General features: G+C 63.5%; 1 protein-coding gene across 1 annotated transcript; it reads left to right on the top strand.

Moving 5' to 3' along the window:
• The first annotated feature begins 9,959 nt into the window (after window positions 1-9,959).
• NOD2 (nucleotide binding oligomerization domain containing 2) lies at window positions 9,960-24,748 on the top strand. The gene is made up of 11 exons (XM_036441243.2): window positions 9,960-10,460; window positions 11,314-11,419; window positions 12,479-14,327; window positions 17,826-17,909; window positions 18,097-18,180; window positions 19,249-19,332; window positions 20,224-20,307; window positions 20,859-20,942; window positions 21,777-21,860; window positions 22,310-22,393; window positions 24,287-24,748. The coding sequence occupies exons 1-11, from the start codon at window positions 9,960-9,962 to the stop codon at window positions 24,357-24,359; spliced, it is 3,117 nt and encodes a 1,038-aa protein (XP_036297136.1). The 3' UTR covers window positions 24,360-24,748.
• The last annotated feature ends 2,911 nt before the right edge of the window (window positions 24,749-27,659 follow it).

The following is a 27,659-nucleotide window of genomic DNA, read 5'->3' as shown; positions in this document are numbered from 1 at the left end:
CCCACTTCCTGGTCCCCCAGGTTCTTCACACCCGCTGTCTTCTTCACCCCCCCCCCCCCCCCCCCCCCCAGGCCTGTCCGGACTCCCGGAGCAGAGGAGGCGGGCCCAGGGCCCAGGGCTGGGGAGTGTGTGCCCCACCAGCCGAGCCAGAGCTGTGAGCCCTCCAGGCCTCAGCCCGCAGTGCCCGCTCCCTCCCTCCCTCCGCGGGAATCCCCCGCTTTGTGCTAGGAACCGAGACTTAGAGCGGGCGGTGGCGGGCGGGCATGGGGTGGGACAGAAGGTAGCCTGTCTGTCTGCAGGGTCCTTCCACCTGCTGGGGCGGGGGCGGGGAGGGACGGGGGGGGGGGGGGGGGCGGGGCGGGGCGGGGCGGGGGGGGCGGGGAGGGGTGGGGGGGCGGGGAGGGACGGGGAGGGACGGGGCGGTGGGGGCGGTGACCCTGTGAAGGAGCTGCCCGGTGCCTGGCACGTTGCTTGCCTTCTCTGTGCCTCAGTTTCTTTTATGCAAGCAGAACGCACTCCCTGAGGCTGGCGTCCATGGGCAGCATCGCCCAGACCCCCCCCCACCCCCCCCCCGCACTGTCTAACAGTCCTGCTCTTTATCGGACATACGATAGATGCTCCGAGAACTAAGTGAGAAATAAAAGCTCTAAACCAAGGTGGCAGCTGGAGCAGCACTGTCAGCGTCCGAGACGGATCGGAAAGGCGGGCAGAGAACACACGGGCAGGAGCTCAGAACACGAAGGGTGCAGCGGCTGGGTCTGCAGGAGGGGCCCGGGGTGGGGCTGGGCGTGAACGCTGGCCTGTCCGACTCCAGGCCCGGTCTGCACCCTGTGCTCCTGTGGCGTGGACGGGTGTGTGTGTGTGTGTGGGGGGGGGGAGGGGGTTGGGGAGGTGTTTTGCTGCCGGAACAGCCCCCGATGCCACCAGAGCATCCTAGGTGGAGGGTGAGGGCTTGGAGAGGGCAGTCCCTGGCTCCCGGCACCAGAGTCCAGCCCAGCAGGTCTGAGGCTGGGCCCCGGACTCCCCATGGTACACAAGTCGCCGAGGACCAGGCCGGTGCAGGGGTTCCCTGGCACCACTGTTTGGGAAACACAGGTGTGGCGCCGAACCCCAGGTCCGGGAGGGGCTGTGGAAGGAACCTCCACAGGAACCGAGGCCGCGGAGGGCTGGGGAGCGGCTCGCTGGGCCGTCCCAGGGTGCACCGAGGCGGCCGCCCGCCCTCCTGGGGCCCACCCTTCCTCCAGCAGGTGCTGAGGGTGGGTCCCGGCTGCCGGGCTCAGGCCCCGGGCGGGGAGGGAGGGGGGCACTGGGCTTGGGATCGGGCACTGACCTCTGACCTGCGGCTGCTGGCCCTGTGGGAGTCCAGGGGTCCGGGAGCGGGGTCATGGGCCCCCTGAGCGCTGCACTCAGGCTCCGGCCGCGGCCGCGCTCAGTTCCCCGTTTGAAAACAGGAACTAGGCCGTGCGGCCTGCTCCGGGCGCCCAGCCCATTGGCTGCCGAGGAGGGTCTAGCGGGGCGCCAGGCAGGGGGGCAGAAACCAGTGGCCTGGCTGTCCTCCCGGGTCCCGGACACCCTGTGGCCTCCGAACCTCAGCTCCCACAACTCCGTTTTTTAAAAATCCTCACCCAAGGATGTTTTCCCATTGATTCTCAGGGAGAGTGGGAGGGATGGGGAGAGACAGGGCGAAACGTCGATGTGAGAGAAAACACATCGATGGGTTGCCTCTGCACCAGCCCTGACCGGTACCCGGGCTGGGGAGGAGTCTGCAACGGAGGTCACGTACCTTGGCTGGAATCGAACCCGGGTCCCTTTGGTCCTCTACCCACTGAGCCACACTGGCCAGGGCTGTTGCCACCTTCCTGTTCTTTTTGGCGAGGCGTCTGTTCGAGTCCGTAGCTCCCTTTGTTTTGTAAATCCTCACCTGAGGGTATTTCTTTCCATTTATTTTTCCATTTATTTTTAGAGAGAGTAGAAGGGAAGGAGGGAGAGGGAGAGAGAGTGAAACATCGATGTGAGAGAGACACATCCATCAGTTGCCTCCTGCAGGTGCCCCGTCCAGGGCCAGGGGTCCAACCTACAACTCAGATACGTTCCCTGGACCGGGAATCGAACCCGAGACCCTTTGGTGCCGGGCTGTGGCTCACCTTTTGGTCGGATCATTTTCTTCGGCGTGGTGTGGAGGGAGGCTGAGCATGCTCTCCCCTCCTTCCTGGACTGAAGCTGCAAGACGCCAGGGCGATGGACAGCCCTCCTCTGCCATCCTGCCAGCCTCGCACCCGCAGCCAGCAGCCCCGGCAGAGAGCGGGAGTCACTGCTCCCGGGGGGGGGGGGGGGCAGGGGCGCTCTGTGGGAACCCTGGATGCAGGGCGTCTGGCCGGGCAGCGGGAGCCCAGCTGGCCAGGGGGCCGCCAGGAGCTGGCTTCTCGGCAGCCCAGGTGGGGTGAGGAGCTCCAGGTGCCTCCGAGGCAGGCAAGGCCCCGCCGCCCTGATGGGGGGTGAGGACTGGGGGGGACCCCCTGGAGTGCCCGGGCCGGACGGTGAGAAGGGGGCACTGAGGGGTCCCGGGGGCTCTTACGTAAGGTGACCAGACGTTCCGCTTTTGGCGGGACGGTCCTGATTTTTAACAATTTGTCCCGCATCCCTCGGCATTTTAAAAAAGATTTTCTGGACTTTTAAAAAATGCCGCGGGATGTCACCTTACTCTTACGGAATTCAAACTGGACCCTCTGTGGCTTCTCCTTCTCCGGACCCCGCCCGTGCCTGCGCCCTGCCCCCCACACTGCATGGGGTCCCCGCTGAGCATCACACTGAGGGGTGTGGGCCTGCTCTGTCCTCAGACACGCCCGGCCCTCCCCCGGCCCTGCCTTCAGCCAGGGTGCCCTCCCTTGCTTCCTCTCTCCCTTTCAGGGTGCAGCGTGCTGGTCCCCCACTTTGTGGCCTCCCCTGGCCCCTCTGTCCAGACCTGCGTCACGTGGCTTATGTGTTTGCTCTCTCATTGCCGGTCTCCCACACACACCAGGATGGCGGGGACTCTGTTGGCGGTTTTTTCCTGTGGCAGGACCTGCCTCGGTGCCCTGGTGTGGGCACGAAGGAAGGAGCCCTTGGGCGGATGAATGAGTGAATGAATGAATGCATGAGTGGGTGAATGAATGAATGAATGCATGCAGGAGTGGGTGGTGCAGAGGGTGGTGATCGGGCTGGGCTCCAGCTCAGCCCTGACTCACGGGGTGCCCGGGGGAAGCCACCGCCCCTCTCTGGATGCCAGCTTCCGGAATTGCAACATGAGCTCATCCAGGATCCTCCCCCACCATTGAGCAAGCAATGGGGAACTGCACCCCCGCTCCCCACCGCCCCAGGTGTCTGTCCCACAGCTGGGAAGCCCAACACTCACACACTTTTTTGGGGGGGGAGTAAATGACGCCCCACACTGGGGATGGAGCCCGCAGCCCGGGCCTGTGCCCTGACTGGGAATCGAACCGTGACGTCCTGGTTCCTAGGTGGATGCTCCACCCCTGAGCCAGGCCGGCAGGCACCGGTCCGTTCTCTTAGGCCACCTCCTATGGCGGGGCATGGAGGAGGCTCCGGCTTTTCACGGGGCAGCGTCAGTCCTTCTAACCTGCGGAGTGCTGCCTGCGAGGAATTCACCTGGAGGCAGCGTGCGTGTGCGTGTGCGTGTGCGTGTGCGTGAGAGAGAAGAGAGAGGGAGAGAGGGAGAGAGGGAGAGAGAGAGAGGGAGGACGGGAGGGGGGCTTGTCCTGGGAGACTCTGGTCGCCTCCAGCTGGAAGGTGGCCCAGGACGGACGGGGTCACACACACGGGCCGGGGTCAGCACCCAGGTGGCCAGCGCTGCAGGCAGGGAGGGAGCTGGAGGCTCCGGACGGGAGGGGCGTGGTCGGCGCGGGCGGGTGGGCGTGGCTAGCTCGGGCCGGGGTGCAGGGAGGCGTGGCAGGCGGGGCGGGCGGGGAAGGGCTGAATGCAGGAGCCTCGAGATCCTCCAGACGTGGCCCCGACCACGTAGAGGAGGAATCGGGGCGCCCCCCCCCCCCCCGCCCCAGCTGCGGTACTCCAGGCCCGGTGCCGGGAGAGGGCGGGCGCCCAGGGTCTGGCCCGCAGGACGCAGACACCGGCTCCTGAGCCCGTCTGGCCGCCCCCTGGGCAGAGGACGGGCTCCCCGGTTTCCCCGGAGGGTCCCCGGATCTAATGGAAGGTAGGGAGCTGGAAAGGGGGCATCCGGAGGTGGGGGAGCCCCCTGGGGGGCTGTGACTCCTGAAGAAGAGGGGGCTTGGGGACAGGGCTCCACGATGTGCAGCGAGGGGCGGGGACCTGGGGGCGGGGTCTGTGTGTGTGTGTGTGGGTACGTGTGTGTGTGTGTGTGTGTATGTGTGTGTGTGTGTATGTGTGTGTGTGTGTGTGGGGGGGGCCTGGGATGTGAAGTCCTGAGGCTTAGGCGCCCTGGGCATGAGGAGGCCAGGCTTCAGGGCCCACGGGGGCTCCTCGCCCCTCTCTCCCAGCCTTAGTTTCCCCATCTGTCCCACCCGCCTGTGAGTGCTTTCCGCTAGGGAGAGAGTGATGCGGAGAGGAGGGTTTTAGGGACAGTTTTTATCAAATAGGTGATGAGCAGGGAGCTGGGGGGCTCCCCGAATAGGACCCAGTCAAGCGGACAGAGAGGAAATTCAGCTGCCGGTAGGAGGGCAGGGAGGGAATTCAGAGCGTTGGGGCGCCCCGGGGCCTCGAGGTGGGGGCGCCCAGGAGGGGGAGCCGTGAGGATGCGTGCCTTTGGAGGAGCGAGCAGGATGAGGGCTGAGGGCCAGGCCATATGGGGCTCGCCCTGAGGTCAAAAGCAATTTTGCTGTGGGGAGGACAGGGGAGACCCAATGGGAAGGGCTGGAGCGGCTGGTCAGGACAGCAGACAGGAGTCCTGGGAGATGGGACTGGCCGTGAAGGGGTGGAGTCAGGGTCTGTTTGCAGGCGGAGGCAGACACTGTCCTAGAGAGGAGCCGGTGAAGGGGGGACCGGGAGGGGACATGGCTGGGGAGGGGAAGGGACCGAGCCAGTGCCCCGGGGAGGAGGGACCCAGCTGAGGTCCGGACCTGCCTCCCTGTCCTGTCCCCCAGGCCCCGCGGCTGGGGTTTCACCCTGAAGCAGATCAGCTGCCCAGGCCCCAGGGACCCAGGCCGGCTGCGGTTCCGGGAAGGAGGCAGCGGCAGGGCCTGGGCCTGGGCCTGGGGACTAGGGAGGGTCTTGGTGGGCTGTCCTGCCCCTCGGCCCTGTTTCAGCGCCCAAGCGCCCCTTCCTCTGAAGCGGAGTCAATGATGACTCCCAGCTGGGTTTAGCCTGCAGCGGGGACGCCGGGCAGGTGGCAACAGGGCAGGAGGCAGGGATTTGGGGAGAGTTTTTACCAAATAGGTGATGAGCAGAGATCTGTGTGTTTGTTTGTTTCCCTCTCCCCATTTACAGTGGGGCAGGAGAGACTTAAGCTAGACCTCGAGAGGGACTTCCTGAGCTGCTTAGTGAGGACAGCAGCCAGGCCAGTCCTCCCTCCTGGAGGGTTCAGATGGAACAGCCATGCCTGCTTGCAGACAGGGAACTGGCCGAGTGGGTCCTCGGGAATCTCCCTGCTCGGTGGATGTTTCTGGAACAGGGCCTGGGCAGAGATGGGACTTTCCGGCTGCTGGTAGGAGGGCAGAGTGACAAATGCGATGGCCTAGCCCTGCCTCCTCTCCCCTCCCTCCCCGCCATGCCCAGGGCCCTGCCATCGCTAGTTGGACGTGTGTGGCTCGAGTGTCCGTCTGTCCGCTGCCCCAGCCTCGGTGTGTCCGGGAAGGGCCCTGCCCGCCGCCCCGGTGGCTGTGGGCGTGTCTGTGGGCGTGTCACAGGTCCCCGGGGTCTCTCCCTGCGAGCCACGTGGGCCACGTGGGTGCACAAGGCTCTCTGCCAGAACTGCCGGCGTTACCTCGTTCTGCACAACTGGCCGGCCAGCCCTGGCTTCCGCCCTTTCCTTTTGGGGTTTCCCCTAGTGACTCTCGACCTGCCCGCCCTGTGTCGCCCGGCCCGGCGGTTCCTGCTCAGGGCCTGCCCGGGCTGCTGGGCCCTGCCCCTGCCCACGCCTGCCGAGCTGCATGCATGCGTGCGTGCGTGTGTGTGTGTGTGTGTGTGTGTGTGTGTGTGGTTATCACCCCAGGATATTTCCCCACTGGCTTTTTTAGAGAGTGGAGTGAGAGGGACGGGGATGACAGAGAGAAACAGCCGTGTGAGAGAGACGCGTTGATGGGCTGCCTCCTGCATGTGCCCAAACCAGGGCCGGGGACGGAGCCTGCAGCTGAGGTGCATGCCCTTGACCAGAATGGATCCCAGGACCGTTCAGTCCACAGGTCAACACTCTAGCCACTGAGCCACACCGGCCAGGGCAAGCCCAGGGAGCTCTGATGAGGGAGCGGTGGTCCCGGCTCTCGGGACGCGGAGGAGAGAGCCGCTGTCCACCCCGGGGGAGAAGCGGGCACTGCCTGTGCCATGTTGTGAACTTCGCTAATTCCCAGCTGCCCACGTGCCTCCAGGTGCTGGTCGGAGGCAGAGCGCCCGCCCCATTTCCGGGCTGTTCCCCGAGGGAGGGGGTGGTTATACCCCGGCCCTGGGCACGGGTCCGAGGGCTGGTGTTTCCACAGCCGAGGGCCGCTCCAGGGCTGAGCCCCACACTCTTCCTGTGCCTCCTGTTCTCGCTGTGCCCTCTCCGCCTCCACCCTCTCCGCACCTCTGCTCAGCGCGGGGAACGGGGGCGCCTGTGTGGCCAGGGAGAGCAGGTTGGGGTCCCGGTTTGCTGTACCCCCTGCATGGGGGGTGCCCTTACCGCAGCGGGCGTGTGCCGGCGGCACGGGCTTCTAGCCGGAGGGTTCCCCTCCCCTTACTGGGCAGGCGTGTGCCCCTCTCCGTGCGGGTTTCTGATTCACCCCCACCGTGCTCTCAGGGCTCCGATGCTAAGGTGTGCCAGCCCGGGCTTCGACCTGGGCCAAGAGGGACAGGGCACACACACAGCCCACAGCCCACAGGCCCCCATGCCCGCCGCCTGAGCGCCTGGGAGGCCCCTGATTTAGAAAGGCCTGGGCACCCCTCCCCTTGCCCAGGGTGCTGCCCTTTCGCTCTCGCTTTCACCAGCCCGCGCCCCAGGACCCCGTGCCCTCTGAGATTCTCTCCGCTGCTCGGGGGCCTCCCAGGGCACGGATCTCTGAGAAGTCACTTCTGCTCAGCTCCCAGACCCCAGAGCCGAGGGCTGAGCCCAGGGCCAGCCGGGGACAGGGGTGGCAGCACGCGATGCTCATGGCGCGGGCAGTGAGGCCCCGGGGCAGCAGGGAGGGGCTCCGTGCTCCCTGCACCACTTTGTTTGCACCCCGACTTTTTGCTTCGCTGGGTTTGGGGTCTTCATAGCAGTGTCCTGGCTCCGCCTCTCGGGGGAGCAGAGGGCTATCTGCACAGGCGTGGGGTCACGGGGTGGGTGGGTGGCTGGGGACCCCAGCTCTAAGGGAATGAAAGGCATGCTTCTGGAACCCTTGTGCAGGCCGCCCAGCCGCTCCGTGCCTCAGTTTTGCCGTCTGTGAAATGGGGCTGCCCACAGCACCGGCTCCAGAGGGGATAGAAGGGGTGAAGGAATTCCCACAGGAAATGGCCTGTGGGGGCGCCTGGTCCCTTGTAGGTGCTGATAAACAGCAGCCATTATTATTATTTTTAAAAAATATATATTTTATTGATTTTTTACAGAGAGGAAGAGAGAGGGATAGAGAGTTAGAAACATCGATGAGAGAGAAACATCGATCAGCTGCCTCTTGCACAGCTCCCACTGGGGATGTGCCTGCAATCAAGGTACATGCCCTTGACGGGAATCGAACCTGGGACCCTTGAGTCTGCAGGCCGGCGCTCTATCCACTGAGCCACCCTGGTTTCAGCCAGCAGCCGTTATTGCAGGGAGCACTGCTGTGGCCCAAACCCACCGGCATGGAGGGGCCCTCGGACGCGCCTCAGAGAGGATTCATTTCTGGATTCCTCGGGGGCCATTGTTCTTATGACTGGCTCCGATGGAGCATGGGTCCGGGAGCCTGATTGAACTCCCACCGACTCCAATCCCTTTCTGGCCTTCTCTGGCCTCAGTCTGTGCATCTGTACAATGGGGGCCTTGGACTAGGAGTGTCCGAGGGCAGGACCATGGCAGGCTTGGCCTCCAGAGGGCTGACTGGCCCCTTCCTGGCCCCCGCCCCTGCCCCAGCCCTGCATGCCTGCCTGTTGACCCCCTCTCCTCCCCAGGCCGGGACCCGTGCACGCAGGAGTGCACACAGGAATGCCCACAGGAGTGCCCGCAGGAGTGCCCGCAGGAGTGCCCGCAGGAGTGCACGCAAAAATGCACACAGGAGTGCCTGCAGGAGTGCCCGCAGGAGTGCACTCAGGAGTGCCCGCAGGAGTGCCCGCAGGAGTGCCCGCAGGAGTGCACACAGGAGTGCCCGCAGGAGTGCACTCAGGAGTGCCCGCAGGAGTGCCCGCAGGAGTGCCCGCAGGAGTGCACACAGGAGTGCCCGCAGGAGTGCACTCAGGAGTGCCCGCAGGAGTGCACTCAGGAGTGCCCGCAGGAGTGCCCGCAGGAGTGCACGCAGGAGTGCACACAGGAGTGCCTGCAGGAGTGCCCGCAGGAGTGCACTCAGGAGTGCCCGCAGGAGTGCACGCAAAAATGCACACAGGAGTGCCTGCAGGAGTGCCTGCAGGAGTGCCCGCAGGAATGCCCGCAGGAGTGCACGCAGGAGTGCCCGCAGGAGTGCATGCAGGAGTGCCCGCAGGAGTGCACACAGGAGTGCCTGCAGGAGTGCACGCAAGAATGCCTGCAGGAGTGCACGCAGGAGTGCCCGCAGGAGTGCCCGCAGGAGTGCACACAGGAGTGCCTGCAGGAGTGCCCGCAGGAGTGCATGCAGGAGTGCCTGCAGGAGTGCCCGCAGGAGTGCCCGCAGGAGTGCCCGCAGGAGTGCCCGCAGGAGTGCATGCAGGAGTGCACGCAAGAATGCCCGCAGGAGTGCACGCAAAAATGCACACAGGAGTGCCTGCAGGAGTGCCCGCAGGAGTGCATGCAGGAGTGCCTGCAGGAGTGCCCGCAGGAGTGCCCGCAGGAGTGCCCGCAGGAGTGCACGCAAAAATGCACACAGGAGTGCCTGCAGGAGTGCCCGCAGGAGTGCACTCAGGAGTGCCCGCAGGAGTGCCCGCAGGAGTGCCCGCAGGAGTGCACACAGGAGTGCCCGCAGGAGTGCACTCAGGAGTGCCCGCAGGAGTGCCCGCAGGAGTGCCCGCAGGAGTGCACGCAGGAGTGCCCGCAGGAGTGCACTCAGGAGTGCCCGCAGGAGTGCACTCAGGAGTGCCCGCAGGAGTGCCCGCAGGAGTGCACGCAGGAGTGCACGCAGGAGTGCCCGCAGGAGTGCACTCAGGAGTGCCCGCAGGAGTGCCCGCAGGAGTGCCCGCAGGAGTGCACACAGGAGTGCCCGCAGGAGTGCACTCAGGAGTGCCCGCAGGAGTGCACTCAGGAGTGCCCGCAGGAGTGCCCGCAGGAGTGCCCGCAGGAGTGCACACAGGAGTGCCTGCAGGAGTGCCCGCAGGAGTGCACTCAGGAGTGCCCGCAGGAGTGCACGCAAAAATGCACACAGGAGTGCCTGCAGGAGTGCCTGCAGGAGTGCCCGCAGGAATGCCCGCAGGAGTGCACGCAGGAGTGCCCGCAGGAGTGCATGCAGGAGTGCCCGCAGGAGTGCACACAGGAGTGCCTGCAGGAGTGCACGCAAGAATGCCTGCAGGAGTGCACGCAGGAGTGCCCGCAGGAGTGCCCGCAGGAGTGCACACAGGAGTGCCTGCAGGAGTGCCCGCAGGAGTGCATGCAGGAGTGCCTGCAGGAGTGCCCGCAGGAGTGCCCGCAGGAGTGCCCGCAGGAGTGCCCGCAGGAGTGCATGCAGGAGTGCACGCAAGAATGCCCGCAGGAGTGCCCGCAGGAGTGCCCGCAGGAAGCCTTCCGAGCCCAGAGGAGCCGGCTGGTGGGGCTGCTGGGCGCAGGGTCCCAGGAGGGCTTCGAGCAGGTCCTGGACCGGCTGCTGGCCCACGACGTGCTGTCCTGGGAGGACTATGAGGGCCTGCGCGGCCCGGGGCAGCCCCTCTCGCACGCCGCCCGGCGCCTCCTGGACACCGTGGGGAGCAAGGGCGCCTGGGGCTGCGAGCAGCTGCTGGCGGCCGTGCGGGAGGCGCAGGCCGACGGCCGGGCCCCTGAGCCGCGTGGCCGCTGGGACCCCCGCGCGCCCCAGCCGGCCCGGGAGCTGCGGTGCCACCGGCCGGCCCTGGTCCGCAGGCTCCACGGCCACGTGGAGGGCGCGCTGGACCTGGCGCAGGCCCGGGGCCTGGTCAGCCCGTATGAGTGTGACGAGATCCGGCTGCCCATCTTCACCGCGGCCCAGCGGGTGAGGCTCCCTCCGGGCGCGGTCGCCTTCTCTGGGAGGGGGGGCCTCGTCACCGGACTTCCTGGTCTCCGGCAGCCGGGCCCGGGGGGCCATGGGCGGGGGTTCCCCTGAGAAGGGAGCCAGGCGGGTAGAAGTTGTTGCATTTTTTTTAAAAAAATGTTTTTATTGATTTTTCACAGAGAGGAAGAGAGAGGGACAGAGAGTTAGAAACATCGATGAGAGAGAATCATCCATCAGCTGCCTCTTGTACACTCCCTACTGGGGATGTGCCCGCAACCAAGGTACATGCCCTTGACCGGAATCGAACCTGGGACCTTTCAGTCCGCAGGCCAATGCTCTATCCACTGAGCCACACCGGTTTCAGCTAAAAAATGTTTTTATTGATGTCAGAGAGGAAGGGAGAGAGGGGGCGGGGGAGAGAAACATCAATGGGAGAGAGAGAGACACATTGATTGGTTGCCTCCCACATGTGTCCTGACCGGAGCTGGAAATCGAACCCGCAACCTTTTGGTGAGCTCTAACCACTGAGCAACACCGGCCAGGGCTGGACTTACTTTGTTGTTTATTTACTTTTTTTTTTTAACCTATTTTGTTTGTCTGTTTATTTTGGAGTTATCCACTCTTGGAGTGGCTGTCTGGGTCGAGTGGACACTTCATTGTTGGAGAGGGGACCGGTGGGGGGGGTGCGCGGAAGCCTGCAGCTGGCCGCCCGATGCCGGTGCCGATGCCATGTGGCCCCCGTGAAACCCGCCTTGCCGCCCGGCTGCCTTCCTGGCCCCGCGCGGGCGGGAGGGCTGCTGTGACGCGGCCGTGGTCGGCAGGCCTCCCACGCCCTGACTTTCGCTTCCCGCAGGCACGGCGGCTCCTGGACCTGGCCGCGGTGAAGGCCAACGGGCTGGCCGCCTTCCTCCTCCAGCACGCGGAGGCGCTGCCCGCTCCGCTGGCCCTCTCTGTCGAAGGTACACGCCTGCTCCTCGGGCCCCTCCGCCGAGGAGAGCCGAGCCGTGCAGGGGCGTGGAGGAGAGCCAAAGCGTGAACCCCACCTCCTGGCGGGTGGGGGAGGGGGGCTCCCTAAGAAGCAGTGTCCTCCCTCCGCTTGGGGGTAACTCCTCCACTCGCCTCGGGCTCTTGGGGGGACCCACAGGATCGATGTGGGTGATATCACTATTATAGTATTCGCTCTTATTGTTATTACTTTATTGATCTCAGAGAGGAATCGAGAGGGAGAGAGAGAGATGGAAACATCCGTGATGAGAGAGAATCATTGTCCAGCTGCTTCCTGCACGCCTTCTGCTGCTTCCCTTTAGAAAGATCCCCCAGAGCCGAGTCACTCTGCTGAGCTGGGTGGTGCAGGGACTCACCTCGGCTGCTTGGGGTTGAATGCAGGTCCTCCCTCTCCCCCCAGCTCCTCCTCCTTCTTCTCTTTCTCCTCTTTTTAATCCTTACCCTAGGATATGTTCCCCATTGCTTTTTAGAGAGAGAGAGAGAGAGAGGCGGGAGGGGGAGAGATAGAGAGAAACATTGATGCGAGAGAGACACATCGATTGATGGCCTCCTGTATGAACCCAATCAGGGATCTAACATGCCCATGACCAGGAATCGAACCTCTGACCACTTGGTGCTTGGGCCTAGGCTCTAACCCCTGAGCCACACAGGCCAGGGCACAACGCAGGCCTGGCCTTCTGACCCAGCCCAGTGCTCCTTCTCATCGGCCGCTCTCATTACCGATGCCACTGGCCGTGAGGGCGCCGGCTCAGGCCTCCTGGGCACTTGTTTTGTGCCGAGCGCCGAGTGAAGGGCTGGGCCTGAAGTGTCTGGACGGATCCACGTAAACACCCCAGGAGTCAGCGGCCCCGGGGAAGTAACGGAGGGTGAGGACGCTGGGGACCGTCCTCCTCAAAGTCCACGGCTCCTGCCTCCCACGTGTGATGCCTCCCCGGTGAGGCTGCCGTGCCCCAGGCGGCCCTCCCTCCGCCCAGGTGCCCCCAGTCAGCCTCCCCCCCTCCTCTGCCTTCCAGACGCCGCGTGCCAGAAGTTCACGGCCAAGCTGCGGTCCACGGTGTCGGCCCAGGCGCGCTTCCTGAGCTCCTACGACGGGGCGGAGAGCCTGTGCCTGGAGGACGTGTACACGGAGACCGCGCTGGAGCTGGGGGCGGAGGCGGGCGGGCCCGGCGCGGCCACCCTGGGCCTGGAGGCCCTCTTCAGCGCCGGCGCCTCCCGCAACGCCGACGCGGACACCGTGCTGGTGGTGGGCGAGGCGGGCAGCGGCAAGACCACGCTCCTGCAGCGGCTGCACCTGCTGTGGGCCTCGGGGCGGGCCTTCCGGGAGTTCCTGCTGGTCTTCCCCTTCAGCTGCCGGCAGCTGCAGCGCCTGGCCGGGCCCCTGTCCGTGCGCGCCCTGCTCTTCGAGCACTGCTGCTGGCCGGACCTGGGCCGGCAGGCCGTCTTCCAGTTCCTCCTCGCCCACCCCCACCGCGTGCTCCTCACCTTCGACGGCTTCGACGAGTTCCCGCACCGCTTCACGGACGAGGCGGCCGCCGAGCGGCACTGCTCCCCGACCGACCCCACGTCCGTGCAGAGCCTGCTCTTCAACCTCCTGCAGGGCAACCTGCTCAAGGACGCCCGCAAGCTGCTGACCAGCCGCCCGGACGCCGTGTCCGCCGCCCTCCGCCGGCACCTGCGGGCCGAGCTCCTCCTCCGCGGCTTCTCCGAGGACGGCATCGAGCGGTACCTGCGGAAGCGCCACCGGGAGCCGGGCGTGGCCGACCGCCTGGTGCGCCTGCTCCGGGCCGCCTCCGCCCTGCATGGCCTGTGCCACCGGCCCGTCTTCGCCTGGATGGTGTCCAAGTGCCACCGGGAGCTGCTGCTGCAGGCCGGGGGCTCGCCGCGGACCACCACGGACATGTACCTGCTGATCCTGCAGCACTTCCTGCTCCGCGCCGGCCCGCCGGACGCCGCCCCCCACGGCCCGGGGCCCGGCCTGCTCCGGGCCAGGCTGCCCGCCCTCCTGCACCTGGGCCGCCTGGCGCTCCGGGGCCTGGGCGCCAGCTGCTACGTGTTCTCGGCCGCGCAGCTGCAGGCGGCGGGCGTGGACGGGGCGGACGTCTCCCTCGGCTTCCTGGTGCCCGCCAAGAGCAGCGTGGCGCCCGCCGGCCCGCCGCCCCTGGAGTTCCTGCATATCACCTTCCAGTGCTTCTTCGCCGCCTTCTACCTGGTGCTGGGCGCCGACGTGAGGCCGTCCTGGCTCCGGCACCTCTTTAACGGCCGCCCGCCGACAGGCAGCTCGCTGCTGGCCCGGCTGCTGCCTGCGCTGTGTGTGCGGGGCCCGCCGGGCGAGGAGGAGGAGGAGGAGGAGGGAGAGGAGGAGGAGGAGGGCGGCGTGGAGGCCTGGCTGCGGCGGGCCGAGCCGCACAACCTGCAGATGACGGCCGCCTTCCTGGCGGGGCTGCTGTCCGGGGAGCACCGGGGCCTGCTGGCCGCCTGCCAGGCGTCCCAGAAGGCCCTGCTGCGGCGCCGGGCCTGCGCCCGCCGGTGCCTGGCCCGCAGCCTCCGCAGGCACTTCTGCGCCATCCCGCCCGCCCTGCCCGGCGAGGCCAAGAGCGTGCACGCCCTGCCCGGCTTCCTCTGGCTGGTGCGCAGCCTGCACGAGCTGCGGGAGGAGCGGCTGGCGCGCCGGGCCGCGCGGGGCCTGGACGTGGGCCACCTCAAGCTGACCTTCTGCGGCGTGGGCCCCGCCGAGTGCGCCGCCCTGGCCTTCGTGCTGCGCCACCTGCGGCGGCCCGTGGCCCTGCAGCTGGACCACAACGCCGTGGGCGACGTGGGCGTGGAGCAGCTGCTGCCCTGCCTGGCGGTCTGCAAGGCTCTGTAGTGAGTGTCGCGGGCGGTGCTGGGGGTGAGGTGAGGGCGGCGTCCCTGTGCGGGGGCGGGGGCAGGGGCAGGGGCAGGGGCAGGGGCAGGGGCAGGGGCAGGGGGCAGGGGCAGGGACAGGGGCAGGGGGCAGGGGCAGGGGCAGGGGCAGAGGGCAGGGGCAGGGGCAGGGGCAGGGACAGGGGCAGGGGGCAGGGGCAGGGGGCAGGGGCCGGGGGCAGGGGCAGGGGCAGGGGCAGGGGCAGGGACAGGGGCAGGTTCAGGGGGCAGGGGCAGGGGCAGGTGTGGGTGTGGGGACCCCTGTAGGGGCCCAGGGGATCAGGCCCAGGCCCAGCCTGCAGCCTCTCTGTACAGCCCGGCCGGGTCCCTTCCCCAGTCTGCGCCTTCGTTTATTTTATTATTTTATTTTTTTAAAAATATATGTTTTATTGAATTTTTTACAGAGAGGAAGGAAGAGGGATAGAGAGCTAGAAACTAACGAGAGAGAAACATCCATCAGCTGCCTCCTGCACGCCCCCCACTGGGGATGTGCCCGCAACCGAGGTACATGCCCTTGACTGGAATCGGACCTGGGACTCTTGAGTCTGCAGGCCGACGCTCTATCCACTGAGCCACACCGGTTTCAGCTATTTTATTATTTTAAAAGATATTTTTAATAGAAATTAGTGCATTCGGGATGGGGGGTTCCCTCAGCCCAGCCTGTGCCCTCTTGCAATCCGGGAGCCCTTGGGGGGATGTCTGACTGTCACGGAGGCAGAGAGGCTCCCGCCACGGCTGCTGCACTCCTCGCCTTGAGCTGGTTTCTGGCTGAGCAGTGCTCCCCTGGGGTGCGCTCTGACCACCATGGGACAGCTCCTGTGTTGGGCATCTGCCCCCTGGTGGTCAGTGCATTTAATAACAACCAGTCTTCCCACCATTTGGTCTATTTGCATATTAGCCTTTTATTATATAGGATGGGTTTCAGAGAGGAAGGGAGAGAGAGAGAGAGATGGAAACGTCAAGGATGGGAGAGGATCATGGGTTGCACGCCCCTCACCGGGGACCGAGCCCGCACCCCGGGCCTGTGTCCTAACAGGGAATGGAACAGTGATGCCTGGTTCATAGACCGACGCTGGTTCATCTGAGCCACGCCGGCCCGGCTGTTTTATTTTTTACGTTTATTTCAGGTGCACAGCAACGTGGTTAGACACTTGTATAATTAATTTGCATACGTTACACTGTTTGCGTATAATTTGCATGTATTGCATAGCTTTCCTGCTGGGCCCGGGCCTCTGTTTAAATCTAGGACAATGATCCCCGCCCTAACCCGCAGGACAGCCCAGTGATGGGTGTGCCCCGCCCGCCCCAGAGCAACCCCTGGGACCCGCACAGCCGCCCCTGACCATCACAGGGACACTCTCATCCTCATCAGTCTGCACTGGGGCTCAGAGGCGTGATGTGACATGACTGAGTTCACGTGGGCAATGGCGGAGCTGGGAGACACAAGCCCTAACCACCGCCCCCCCCCTTCCGTGGTTACGAGTCCCCGTTCCCTCCTGGCAGCCTGTCTGTGGGTGGACGACTCGAGAGGCCCCCTGACCACCTGGGCGCCACTGGCAACATTGTTCACTGTCGGTGCCAGTGTCGGGAGCTGCTCAAACCAAGGGCGATTGTGCCCCATCAGAAACTGTAAAATCCCGGCAAGACGGGAATGCTGGGGCCCCCGTGGCTGTGGGACTCTGCCTGAGCTTTTTATATTCTGCTAGAGCAGTGTTTCCCAAAGTGTGGTCCGCGTCCCCCCAGGGACACGGGAAGAGTCTGGTGGGGGTGCGCGTTGCACCGGAGTTTGGTGGGGATGTGCACTGCACTGTGCTTAGCTGCGCCTAATTCTACGTTCTCATGAGTACGAGGGGTACTCAGCGTTACGGAAATTATAGAAGGGGTACACATATGTCAGAAGTGTGGGAAACACTGTGCTAGAGGCCCGACACCCCAAATTCATGCAAGGGGCTCGGCCCTCGCAGCCCCTCACGGCCCTGGCTTTGTCTGGAAGGTCATCCGGACAGTCACCTGCTGTTCGGTCTAATTAGCATATTAGCTCTTTATCATGTAGGATCTACGTATATATCTATACATATTTTTACTGATGTCAGAGAGGAAGGGAGAGAGAGATAGAAACACCAATGATGAGAGAGAGTCATGGACCGGCCGCCTCCTGCATGCCCCACATGGGCGATGGAGCCCACAGCCCAGGCCTGTGCCCGACCGGGAATCACACTGTGACCACCTGGTTCACAGGTCAGTGCTCAACCACCGAGCCCTGCCCGCTGGGCCGCCTGCGCTTTTGTTCCTCATGTCAGGCTGGCTCTGGAGGCGGCTCTGGCGTCACCCTCACTGCCTCTGCCCTCTGAGGGCGTGAGTTCCCCTTTGGAAGGTCACTGCGCTGGCACCGGGGCCTCCCCCGTCTCGGCCGGGTGAGCACGGAGGGCGTGCCCCTGCCTGGCGGCCAGCATGATGCCAGCCCCAGCCTCCCTTCCTGCCTCGGGAGGGGCTGTCCTGCTCCCATTCGCAGCCTCTCAGAAAGCGGACGCTGTGTCTCAGCACCATCCTCCACACTTGGCCTCCCAGGGGGTTTACTGGGCCCCCATCAAGGGGCCACCTCTCCTGGGGCACATGGGGAGCCACACCACCTCGGCCGAAGCAGAGACTTCTTTTTCTTTCTTTTAAAAAATGTATTTGTATTAATTTCAGAGAGGAAGGGAGAGAGGGAGAGGGAGAGAGAAACATCAGTGATGAGAGAGAATCATGGATCGGCTGCCTCTTGCACGCCCCCCACTGGGGATGGAGCCAGCAACCGGGGCCTGTGCCCTGACCTTCCCTTTTATTATTATTACTAGTGGCCCAGTGCACGGATTCCTGCACCTGGAAAGGAAATTAGTTAGAAGGAATTAATATTAATATTGCTGTTTGCCCTTGCTCTATGATAGAAGTGTCAACCAAATTCACAATCGACGATGACAGATCGAAACACACCCTTACGATGGGCGCCAGCGAGAGCTTTATATGCCCAAGTCAACGTGGATTTTTAAATTGCCGGTGTGCATCATATTGCACTGGCTGGTCGGTCGTATGGTCGTATGGTCGGTCACTTAGCCTTTTATATATATAGATTATTATTGTTTTTCAACCTCGGAACCTCCTAGGAGGCCTCTCTGACGGCCGTTTCCCTTGCCCACCGCTGGAAAGGATGCCTCCCCCATGGTCTGTGCCTCCCCGAGGGGCCCTGTGCTGTTCAGCAGGAGCGCTGGGCCCCCAGTTCCTGGGCCGTCCCCCACACCGTGCAGGACATCAGCCCTGACCAGGGATGGGGGGCCTGGCCTCCTGGGGGCCCCATCGCGGCGGCATTTCCCGAAGCACAGATGCTGGCGCTTTGGGGCTGAGCGAACATCCCTGTTGAGGTCCGGTTCATTCCCCCCTTTCCGGAGCTCCGTTTCCAGCTGGTTTGCTTGGTGTTTGCAGCCTGCGAGACAACAACCTCTCGGACCGCGGCGTCTGCACGCTCGCCGAGCACGCCCTGCGCTGTGAGGAGCTGCAGAAGCTGGCGTGAGTCGGGCTGGGCCGCGGCTGGGCCGGGTCCCGGGACGGGCTGGGACGGGCTGGGCGGGCGTTTGCGTGGCTGAAGGGTGCGGGTGCCTCCCATCCTGGGGGGACGGGCTGCCCTGGGTTTTCGGGGGGAGGAGGGGGGTCGCTGTTCGCTGTGTCTGGTCTCCATGTCTCTCTAACTTTCCAGTTTATTCAACAACAAGCTGACGGACGGCTGTGCCCAGGCCCTGGCGCGGCTCCTGAAGTGCCGACAGAACTTCCTGGCGCTGAGGTGAGCTGTCCCCTGTCCTGGGCGCTGGCTCCCCCCAGCTCCCTTCTCCCTGGCTTGGCCTCTGCTGGGTGGGCGATTCCTGCCGAACGCAGAGGGAGGGGAGAGGGTTTGGCTAACGCTGTGACCTCGCCAGCCAGCCCTGGACCTGCTGGGCTGAGGGCTACCCGGGAGGGGAGGGGATCCACCTTTCAGGACCTCTGCCTCCCGGGGCTCCTGCCTGTGCCTGTCCCCCCACCCCTGCCTCTCCTGTCCCTGTGCTGTGGGGAAGGGAGTCTCAGAAGCCATAGGCAGACCCCAGCACGGATCGCACACACATCCCAGAACACACATCCTGCAGGCAGGGCAGCCCCAGCACACATAGCACACACATCCTGCGGGCAGGGCAGCCCCAGCACACATAGCACACACATCCTGCGGGCAGGGCAGCCCCAGCACACATAGCACACACATCCTAGAACACACATCCTGCAGGCAGGGCAGCCCCAGCACACATAGCACACACATCCTGCAGGCAGGGCAGCCCCAGCACACATAGCACACACATCCTGCAGGCAGGGCAGCCCCAGCACACATAGCACACACATCCTAGAACACACATCCTGCAGGCAGGGCAGCCCCAGCACACATAGCACACACATCCTGCATGCAGGGCAGCCCCAGCACACATAGCACACACATCCTGCAGGCAGGGCAGCCCCAGCACACATAGCACACACATCCTGCAGGCAGGGCAGCCCCAGCACACATAGCACACACATCCTGCAGGCAGGGCAGCCCCAGCACACATAGCACACACATCCTGCAGGCAGGGCAGCCCCAGCACACATAGCACACACATCCTGCAGGCAGGGCAGCCCCAGCACACATAGCACACACATCCTGCAGGCAGGGCAGGCCCCACACGGATAGCACACACATCCTGCAGGCAGGGCAGCACCAGCACTGATAGCACACACATCCTGCAGGCAGGTGCCCAAGGCGTCTGCCCAGGCCCCTCTGTCCCGGCTGCACTGTCCCAGCAGCCCCGGTCCCCGCCATGTCCTCCCAGCCTCCTCTCCTTCCCTCCAGGCTGGGGAACAACCGCATCACAGCGGCGGGGGCTCAGGTGCTGGCCCGGGGGCTCAGGGACAACTCCTCGCTGCAGTTCCTGGGGTAGGTGGGGTTCTGGGCTTGGGGCTGGGGGGGGGGTTGTGGGAGGGCTGTGGGGCAGGGGGAGCTCCTGGGGAGGGTGAGGCGGGGAGCCAGTGGGCGGCCCGTGGCCACCTGGCACCTGCTTCCCCCCAGCAAACAGGAAGTGGAGGATGGCAGGGCTGGGGGAGGGCAGTGCCCGCACGGTGGCAGGAAGTCCGGGTCCTTGCTCCTCACCTCTGTCTGTATGTGGGAACCACGGGGGCTCTGAGGCAGCCGTGGCCCGGGCCCCTCCCAGACCAGCTAAGGGGCCCGCTGAGGACAGCGCCCAGCATCAGTCGTGTCCCAAAGCTCCCACCTGGGAAGAGAAGGACATGGGGGAGCTGGCGGCTGGACCAGGTCCTTCAAAGTTCCTGCCAGCGAGGGGAGGGGCATCTGACAGGCTGGGGGCGGGGATGGGAAGTAGGGAATGGGCAGCCCCGAGGGGAGCCTCCTGTGTGTGGGGAGACGGCTCCCCCAAGGCGACACCCCCAGCAGGCCCAGGCGCCCGTGGGCACCGCTCCCAGGAAGCTGATCTGACCTAAATGTCTGAAAGATGGCACAGCCATGGGGAGTGAGTTCCCCATCCCGGAGGGCATGCGAGGGGTGGGCCTCTCCGTCCTGTAAGTCGGGCGTGAAGCGGCCACAAAGTCAGAGGGGAAGGTTTGGCCATCCCTCCGGGACCATGGGGACAGCCGCCTGGCTGGGAGCCGGAGCCCCACGGAGCCTCTCTGAGACCGGGGGTGGGGATTGGGGGGTGGGGGGTGCTGCCCTCGGCGGGCCCTGGAGGGAGGACCCGCTGGAGCACTCACAGCCTGTCTAGAGCAGAAGGCGCGGCCTCCCTGACACTGTCTGTTGCCTCTGCTGGCCTTTCAGGTTCTGGGGCAACGAGGTGGGGGACACGGGGGCGCAGGCCCTGGCGGAAGCCCTGGGCGACCACCAGAGCTTGAGGTGGCTCAGGTAAGCCTCTGTGTCTGTCCCGCTGTCCGGGGAGCCGGCATGATGGGGTGGTGAGGGATGGGCCAGTTCTGAAGGTCTCGGACTTCATTTTGCTCCCCCCCGACCCCCCCAGGCAGTGGGGTGAGAGGGAGATGCCATAGGGTTTGGAGTCAGGACACTGGAGTCTTTCTGGGTGACTTTGGCGAGGTCCCTTCTCCTCTCAGGGTCTTGCTTCCCTATCTGTGAGTTGAAGATCTTGGGGTGGACTAAATACTTAAAAAAAAAAATTCTCACCAGAGGATATTTTTTTCATTGAGAGAGAGAGAGAGAGAGAGAGAGAGAGAGAGAGAGAGAGAGAGAGAGAGAGAGAGAGGGAGAGAGAGAAACATTGATGTGAGAGAGACACATCGATTGGTTGCCTGGGCTCGATGGAAAAGAATGCAGCAATCGGTTATTGGTGTCTGGAATGGAGCAGAGCAGGAAGTGGGGCTGTGTGTGCCAGGCATCCTGGCTTAGCTTGTCTCCGAGGCCCCTCCCTGCTCTGACCTGGTCTTGTTCCCGATCGCATCCAGCCTGGTGGGGAACCGCATTGGCAGTGTGGGCGCCCGAGCCTTAGCCTCGATGCTGGAGAAGAACGTGGCCCTGGAGGAACTCTGGTGAGTTTGGGGGAGCCCCTGCTCTGGGGGCAGACATCAGCCTCTCCTCACCCCCGGCCTCGTTGGGAAGCAGGGGTGCGGATGAGACAAAGGCGCATGACTGAGTGATTGCTTGATTGCACTCCCCTCTCAATGTCCTGGCGAAGGAAGCTTACAGAGTCCGCATAGAGGTGTCCCCTCACCCCCTTTACATTTAAATATATTTTTATTGATTTCAGAGAGGGAGAGAGAATAGAAACATCGGTGATAAGAGAGAACCATCAACCTGCTGCCGCCCATTCACCCCACTTCTGGGGATTGAGCCTGCAACCTGGGAATTGAACTGTGACCTCCTGGTTCATAGGTCGACGCTCAACCACTGAGCCACACAGGCCTGGCACGGTGTGGTTCAGTGGTTGAGCGTCGACCTATGAACCAGGAGATCATGGTTCGATTCCCGGTCAGGGCACAGGCCCGGGTTGCCAGCTTGATCCCCAGTGTGGGGCGTGCAGGAGGCAGCTGGTCCATGATTCTCTCTCATCATTGATGTTTCTCTCTATATACTTCTCACTTCCTCTCTGAAATCAGTAAAAATATATTTAAAAAAAAAGAAAAAAGAAAAGAAAGAGGAAATGGATATTGAGTCCCTAGGACATGCGGAGAATTTGGGTAAATTCTCTCTCCGAGATGTCCCTGGGAGGGAGCCTCACACCTGCCTCCTCTGCTCTTACTTTACCTGTGAGCATGGATTTGGGGGGTTGGACTTTCTGAGGGGGGGCCTCGGCTCTCTCCATCGCCCTCCTCTCCCGTGAGGACCGTTCCCGCCTCGGCAGCGCCCTCTCTCCTTCCCCGCAGCCTGGAGGAGAACCAGCTTGGGGACGAGGGCGTCTGTTCTCTCGCCGAAGCGCTCTGGAGAAACTCGAGCTTGAAGGTCCTCAAGTAAGGGGCCGGCAGGCCGGGAGCGGCGTGGGGGGGCTTCCGAGCCAGAGGCCTGGGCAGGGGCCCCTGGCTGCCTCCCAGCAGGGGGCCTGGTGGGACCCACTGGTATTGCTTGGGAGTGGGGCGGGGGGCTTCCCCAAAAGGCAGGTCCCCAAAATGCAAGGCCAGAGGGGCCCAGGAAACCCGGGTGACAGAGCCGTGAGGGGAGGCGGGGCAGGGCAGGGATGCTAACCGGGGACGGTGTGTCCCCCGGTCCCTGTCACTGAGGCGTCTGGGGCTCCATTCGCGGGCCAGGCCGCGGGGCGATGCCTGTCCTTCTTATGCTGACGTGAGCATGCTCCCGCGGTCAGGAGCAGGGCCTCTGGCGGGGCCGGGGCCTCCTGTGACTGGACAGGCCCCTGGGGACAGCCGGGCACCCTGGGAGCTCACGGCGGCCTCTCCCTCTGCAGGCTGTCCAACAACAGCGTCACCTGCCGAGGGGCGGAGGCCCTCCTGCAGGCCCTTGAAAGGAACGCCACCATCCAGGAAGTCTGGTAAGGCCCCTCTTCCTCTCTGAGCCTCGGTTTTCCAACCTGTAAAGTGGGGCAAGGGGAGAGCGGTGGCATTCGGTGGCTTCCTGGGTGCAGTGGGTGTAGTTCTTTGTCCGGGAGAGATGCCGTCCTGTCTCTGAAGAGGGACCCATTCCCCACCCTCCCTCCCGTCCCAAGATCACGAGTATTTATTCGGAACAGCTGTGCTGTAGGCAGGAGTATGGGAAGAGCAACAGAGGAGTCAGGCTGGTGTGGCTCAGTGGTTGAGCATCTACCTATGAACCAGGAGGTCAGGGTTCAATTCCCGGTTGGGTCCCATGCCTGGGTGGCAGCCTCAATCCCCAGTTTGAGGAGGCAGCCGATCAATGATCCTCTCTCATCGCTGACATTTCTGTCTCTCTCTTCATCTCTCTTCTCCTCTGAAATCAATAAAAACATACATTTTTTTAAAAAAGTGCGTGGAGTACGCTGACCATGACAGCTCAGTGCAGCCCGCCTTAAACATGCTCAGGGCGCTTACGTTAGCCTCCAGGTGGGCACACTCTTTTAAATAAAAGACACGTTTTAAAAAGCTGGTAACTCCGGCTCCCCAGGAGGGAAGGCTGCTGATTTTGCCCCGTGTCGGCCGGGGCAGCTCACAGGTCCCTGGGCGTGATGGCACGGGGCTCGGGGCCTGTTCTGAGTCCCCGTGGGACCCAGCCAGTGGCCACTCTTTGTAAGGCAGTAACAGATCCGCCCAGATCACAGTGAGCACGTCCCCAGCCCTGACTTTCCCCACCCTCCCAGGCACCAACAGGAAGCACATTGCATCAGAACCCTTAAAATACCAGCCTGACGCTGGCCTGCTCGCCCCGGACACACCGGACACGGAGCATGACATTCCTGAGGGCTGTGCAATGACTTAACAGAAAGACAACCAGCAGCCCTCCTCGCGTGGGCCCCGGCCCCCGGACCTCCTGGGCCCGGGGTGACACGGCGGACAGGCACGCTCTCCGTCACTGGCCGCTTTGAGAACCGTTATTTTTAGCTTCGCCATTCGATATCCCCGGTGGCTGCCGCCTTGACCTGGGCTTCGAGGGAGGGGAGTCTGCGGGGAGAGAGCAGGGCCTTGGGCTCCTGGGAGGAGGCGGGTGAAGGACTGCAGGCCTGGGCCTGGGGCAGTGGGCAGCGGGCAGCGGGTGGTGGTCTCCGTCCTTCCACTACTGCTTCATTCTGGGCACTTTCCCCGGGGTTCAGAGGTACCTACCAGCTTATATTTTTATTTTTTTAAATTTTTTTGAGAAAACATGAAGTATAGATATGTTTGTTCGTCCTCACCTGAGGATATTTTCCCCATTGCTTTTTAGAGAGAGCGGAAGAGAGGGGGAGAGACAGAGAGAAACATCGATGGGAGAGAGACATGTCGATGGATTGCCTCCCATACGCGTCCCAACCGGGGCTGGGGATCGAGCCTGCCACCGAGGGGCGGGCCCTTAACCGGAATCGAACCCAGAGCCTTCCAGTCCTCGTGCTGACACTCCAGCCACGGAGCCACACCGGCTAGGGCGGAAGTATAGATTTTTTCTGAGGGAATCTCCCAGTTTTAAAATATGGACAGAATCTCCCTGCTCCCCCCTGCCCCATCACCACGGTTCGACATGATTTTTCCGACTTCACGTTGGCGCAAACGCGACAGGCGGGAGTGGCGGCCGCACTTTGAATGTGACCTCCAGGGCCGGCTGTGGCACGCGCCCTGGCGTGATGCTGGGCAGCGGGAGAGGGTGCCCGCCGGGCGGCTGGTGTAAGGGGGGCCGCAGTGGGGCCCGGGCCAGGCCATGGCTTTGGGGGTCCCGCTTCCCTCGTGGGCGAGCAGGGCCGGCTCCGTCCTCACTCCGCCCTCTCTGCTCCGTCCCACAGGCTCCGCGGAAACGCCCTCTCCACAGAGGACATGGAGGCGCTGGGCCGCAGGGACGCCCGGCTCCTGCTGTGATGGCTCCGCCCGGGGGTCCCCTCGGGGTGCGTGAGAGCAGCAGGGGGGCCGGGGGCTGGGTGACACCTGCGCCCGCCGACCCACCCGTCTGGACGGAGCCCAGGCCTGCCCGGGCCAGCTCGGCAGCGGCCGTGGCTCTGGCCCAGGGGGACAGCAGTGCCTCACGTGGACGTGTCCAGGGCGTGCGTGGGCATCCCAGTTCTTCCCACGCGTCACGCTGCACAGAGGAGCAGCCCTCCGTGGCGGGGCGGCCTCCGGCGGGTGCAGAGCACAGGGGCCCACGAGGCCACTGGGAGCCTATTGGCGTGGGGTCTGGGTCCCTGTGAGAAACCCCTTTCCACGCCTCTCACGATGGAGGGCGGGGGGCGTGCAGGGAGACACTCTCTTTTTTTGGTAAATGTTTTTATTTATTTTTAAAAACATATTTTATTGATTTTTTTACAGAGAGGAAGAGAGAGGGAGAGAGGAACGTCAGTGATGAGAGAGAACCATGGATCGGCTGCCTCCGGCACGCCCCCCATGGGGATGGAGCCTGCCACCCGGGCCTGTGCCCTGACCGGGAATCGAACCCTGACCTCCTGGGTCATAGGTCGATGCTCAATCCCTGAGCCACGCCGGCCGGGCAGGAAGGAACTTTCTGCCGAGGGTCAACCACCCAGGCCGCCCCACACCCGGCCCCTCTGCGCACCATGGACGCCGCACATGGCGTGTCCTCGGGGTGGAGGGTGGCGGAGACCAGTGTTGTCCACACTCCCCGGCCCCCGCCACTGGCCCTGCTCTCCTTTCTGGTCCTTCAGACGTGAGTGGAGGGGGCACATCACGGCGACTGAGTCCCCAGGATTGTCTAGATTCGCGAGAAGACTGTGCCCACACAGCAGCTGGTGTCACACGTGGACTTTTAGTGCCTGTGACGTCCATTCCTCATCAGAGAAGCCTGCGGTATCCACTCACCATCTGCATGCAGCTTTGACAGAATCCTCAGGGGGAAGCTATGAGCTGGACTCGGACATCAAACGCCCAAATATCCTCCTAAGAGACGATTGGTTTTTAAAGTATATTATTGATTTCAGAGAGGAAGGAAGAGGGAGACACAGAGAGAGAGAGAGAGAGAGAGAGAGAGAGAGAGAGAGAGAGAGAGAAGCATCAATGATGAAAGAAAATCATCCATCGGCTGCCTCTTGCACGCCCCCTACTGGGCGTACAGCGCAATGGGACACGTGCCCTGCCAGGGGATGGAACTGGTGACCTCTAGGTTCCTGGGAGTGCTCAACCGCTGAGCCACCCGGCTGGGCGAGACCATTGATTTTTGCCAGAATGCTCCGGGATGTAAAGTCGCGGATTAAAAGTTTACAGGGCACCATCGGAGCCCCTTCCTCATCCAGCCGCACTCCCCTGGGTTTTCCGAAGGAGGCCATGCCTCTGTAAGCCCCAGGTGCCATGAGCGGGTCATTACGCTCAGCAGTGTTGCTCGTGGAAGCTATTTATAGACCGCTTTGTGTTACCCTCCCAAGTTTATACTTTTATTAAAAAAAGACAAAGCATGAGAAATCTCTGGCTTCCCCCACGCTGTGTTCGTGGTGACCATGGGTTTTTTGTCCTGTCCCTGCAGCTGGCCGAGGATTACAGCAGCACTGTTTCTGACTGACCGATCAGTTAGTTACTGCTGGAGGCGGAAGCGAGCCTTAGACACAGCCCTGCCGCCCAAACCAACCGGCTCCGGCTGGCAGAGTCTGAGCCGGCGTGACTGCTGAGCTGCCTGGACCCTCCGGGGCCCCGGCCAAGGCCCCAGGCCGCCTCCGTGCCCTCCCCGTGGCTCCGGGCGCCTTTTAACGGAGGAGGATGGAGAAGGCCTGGGAACAGCAGTCCTCAGCCGGCCCGCCCGGTGGGCCGCGTGGGGAGGATTCTTAGCGGCTCTAATGAGCGGGCGCAGGTGGCTGCTCTCCGAGGGGAGACCGCCCCTCTGAACAGCTCTGTGTGCCCGGCTCGTTAGCGGTGCACCCTGTGCGCTCCTGCGGGGGTGTGTGTGTGAGTGTGTGTGTGCGTGTGCATGCATGTGCGTGTGTGTGTGTGTGTGTGTGTGTGTGCCTGCGGGTTCTCTCCCGTCAGACCGTTGCTGCTGACGGACACCCAGAGGGAGAGAAGGTGGGCCTGCTTCCTCTCGGCCAGCGCACACAGCAGCTTGGATCGTAAATGCATCTTCCCCTTTTCCTTTGTTGTTAATCCCCACCTGAGGCTATTTTTTCCACGGATTGTTTTTTCAGAGGGAGTGGAGGGAGCGGAGAGAGGCAGGGGGGGAGGGAGGGAGGGAGAGAGAAACGCTCGTGGGAGAGAGACACATCGATTGGTTGCCTCCTGCACACACCCCACCCAGGGCCTGGCACGGAGGTGTAGGCCCCTGACCTGGAATTGAGCCCATGACCTTTTGGTGTGTGAGCCGGTGCTCTAACCACTGAGCGACAACGGTGAATCTGAGTGTCTCTCCCTCCCCTCCTCGCCCAGAGAGGGAGAGCAGAGCTAAACGCATCTTCCTTCATTTCAGTCTGCAGCCATATCAGCCAGGCATGTTGGGATGGACGATCGGTGGGTGAACAAAAGAGATGGCTCCTGTCTCGCAGGCAACTGAGTGTGTGTGTGTATGTGTGTGTGTGTGTGTGTGAGGAGAGGCAGGAAACGGGTGACCAGGCAATAAGCAGCACAACAGCACAGAGACCTGTTGGGGAAGGAGCTGGGCATGCGTGGTTGGCTGAGGAACGGCCCCTGATGGTCCTCATCCTGGGACGCGCAGGGGGCCGTAAGATGCGATGAGGTCAGAGGTCTTGCGATGAGGAGAGCCTCTTGGGTGATCCGGACAGACCCTGCTGCAGCCAGAGAGAGAGAGAGAGGCCGGGGAGTCTGAGCAGGAGGACAAAGCAGGGAGGCCGCAGGCGCCAGGTGCTGCACTGCGGGCCTGGAGCGGGAGGGAGGGACCCTGGGCCGAGGAACGCGGCTCTGGAAGCTGGAAAAGGCCAGGACACACGTGTCCCTGGCATCACGGGGGCATGGCCACCCCTCCCGCCCTCTTGGCTGCAGCCATTTGGCACGGTAAGAGAAGGAACCTGTGCCGTATGGAGCCACCGATGGGTTTGAGGCAATCGGTTGCAGCAGCCAGAGGAAACTCATACCACGTGTCTGAGATGAGCTAAGGGCACAGGGTAGCCAGACGGGGCTGAAGAGGTGGGTAGGACCGGTCGAGAAGGACCTGGTTGGCCAAGGTCAAGAGCTTGGGCTTGGTCTTAGGATAACGGCAGGCTGTTGGAGAGT

This window comes from Pipistrellus kuhlii, unplaced genomic scaffold (genome assembly GCF_014108245.1).
Source record: "Pipistrellus kuhlii isolate mPipKuh1 unplaced genomic scaffold, mPipKuh1.p scaffold_m20_p_17, whole genome shotgun sequence".
Lineage (NCBI taxonomy): Eukaryota > Metazoa > Chordata > Mammalia > Chiroptera > Vespertilionidae > Pipistrellus > Pipistrellus kuhlii.
This window is presented reverse-complemented; position numbering and strand designations above follow the sequence as displayed.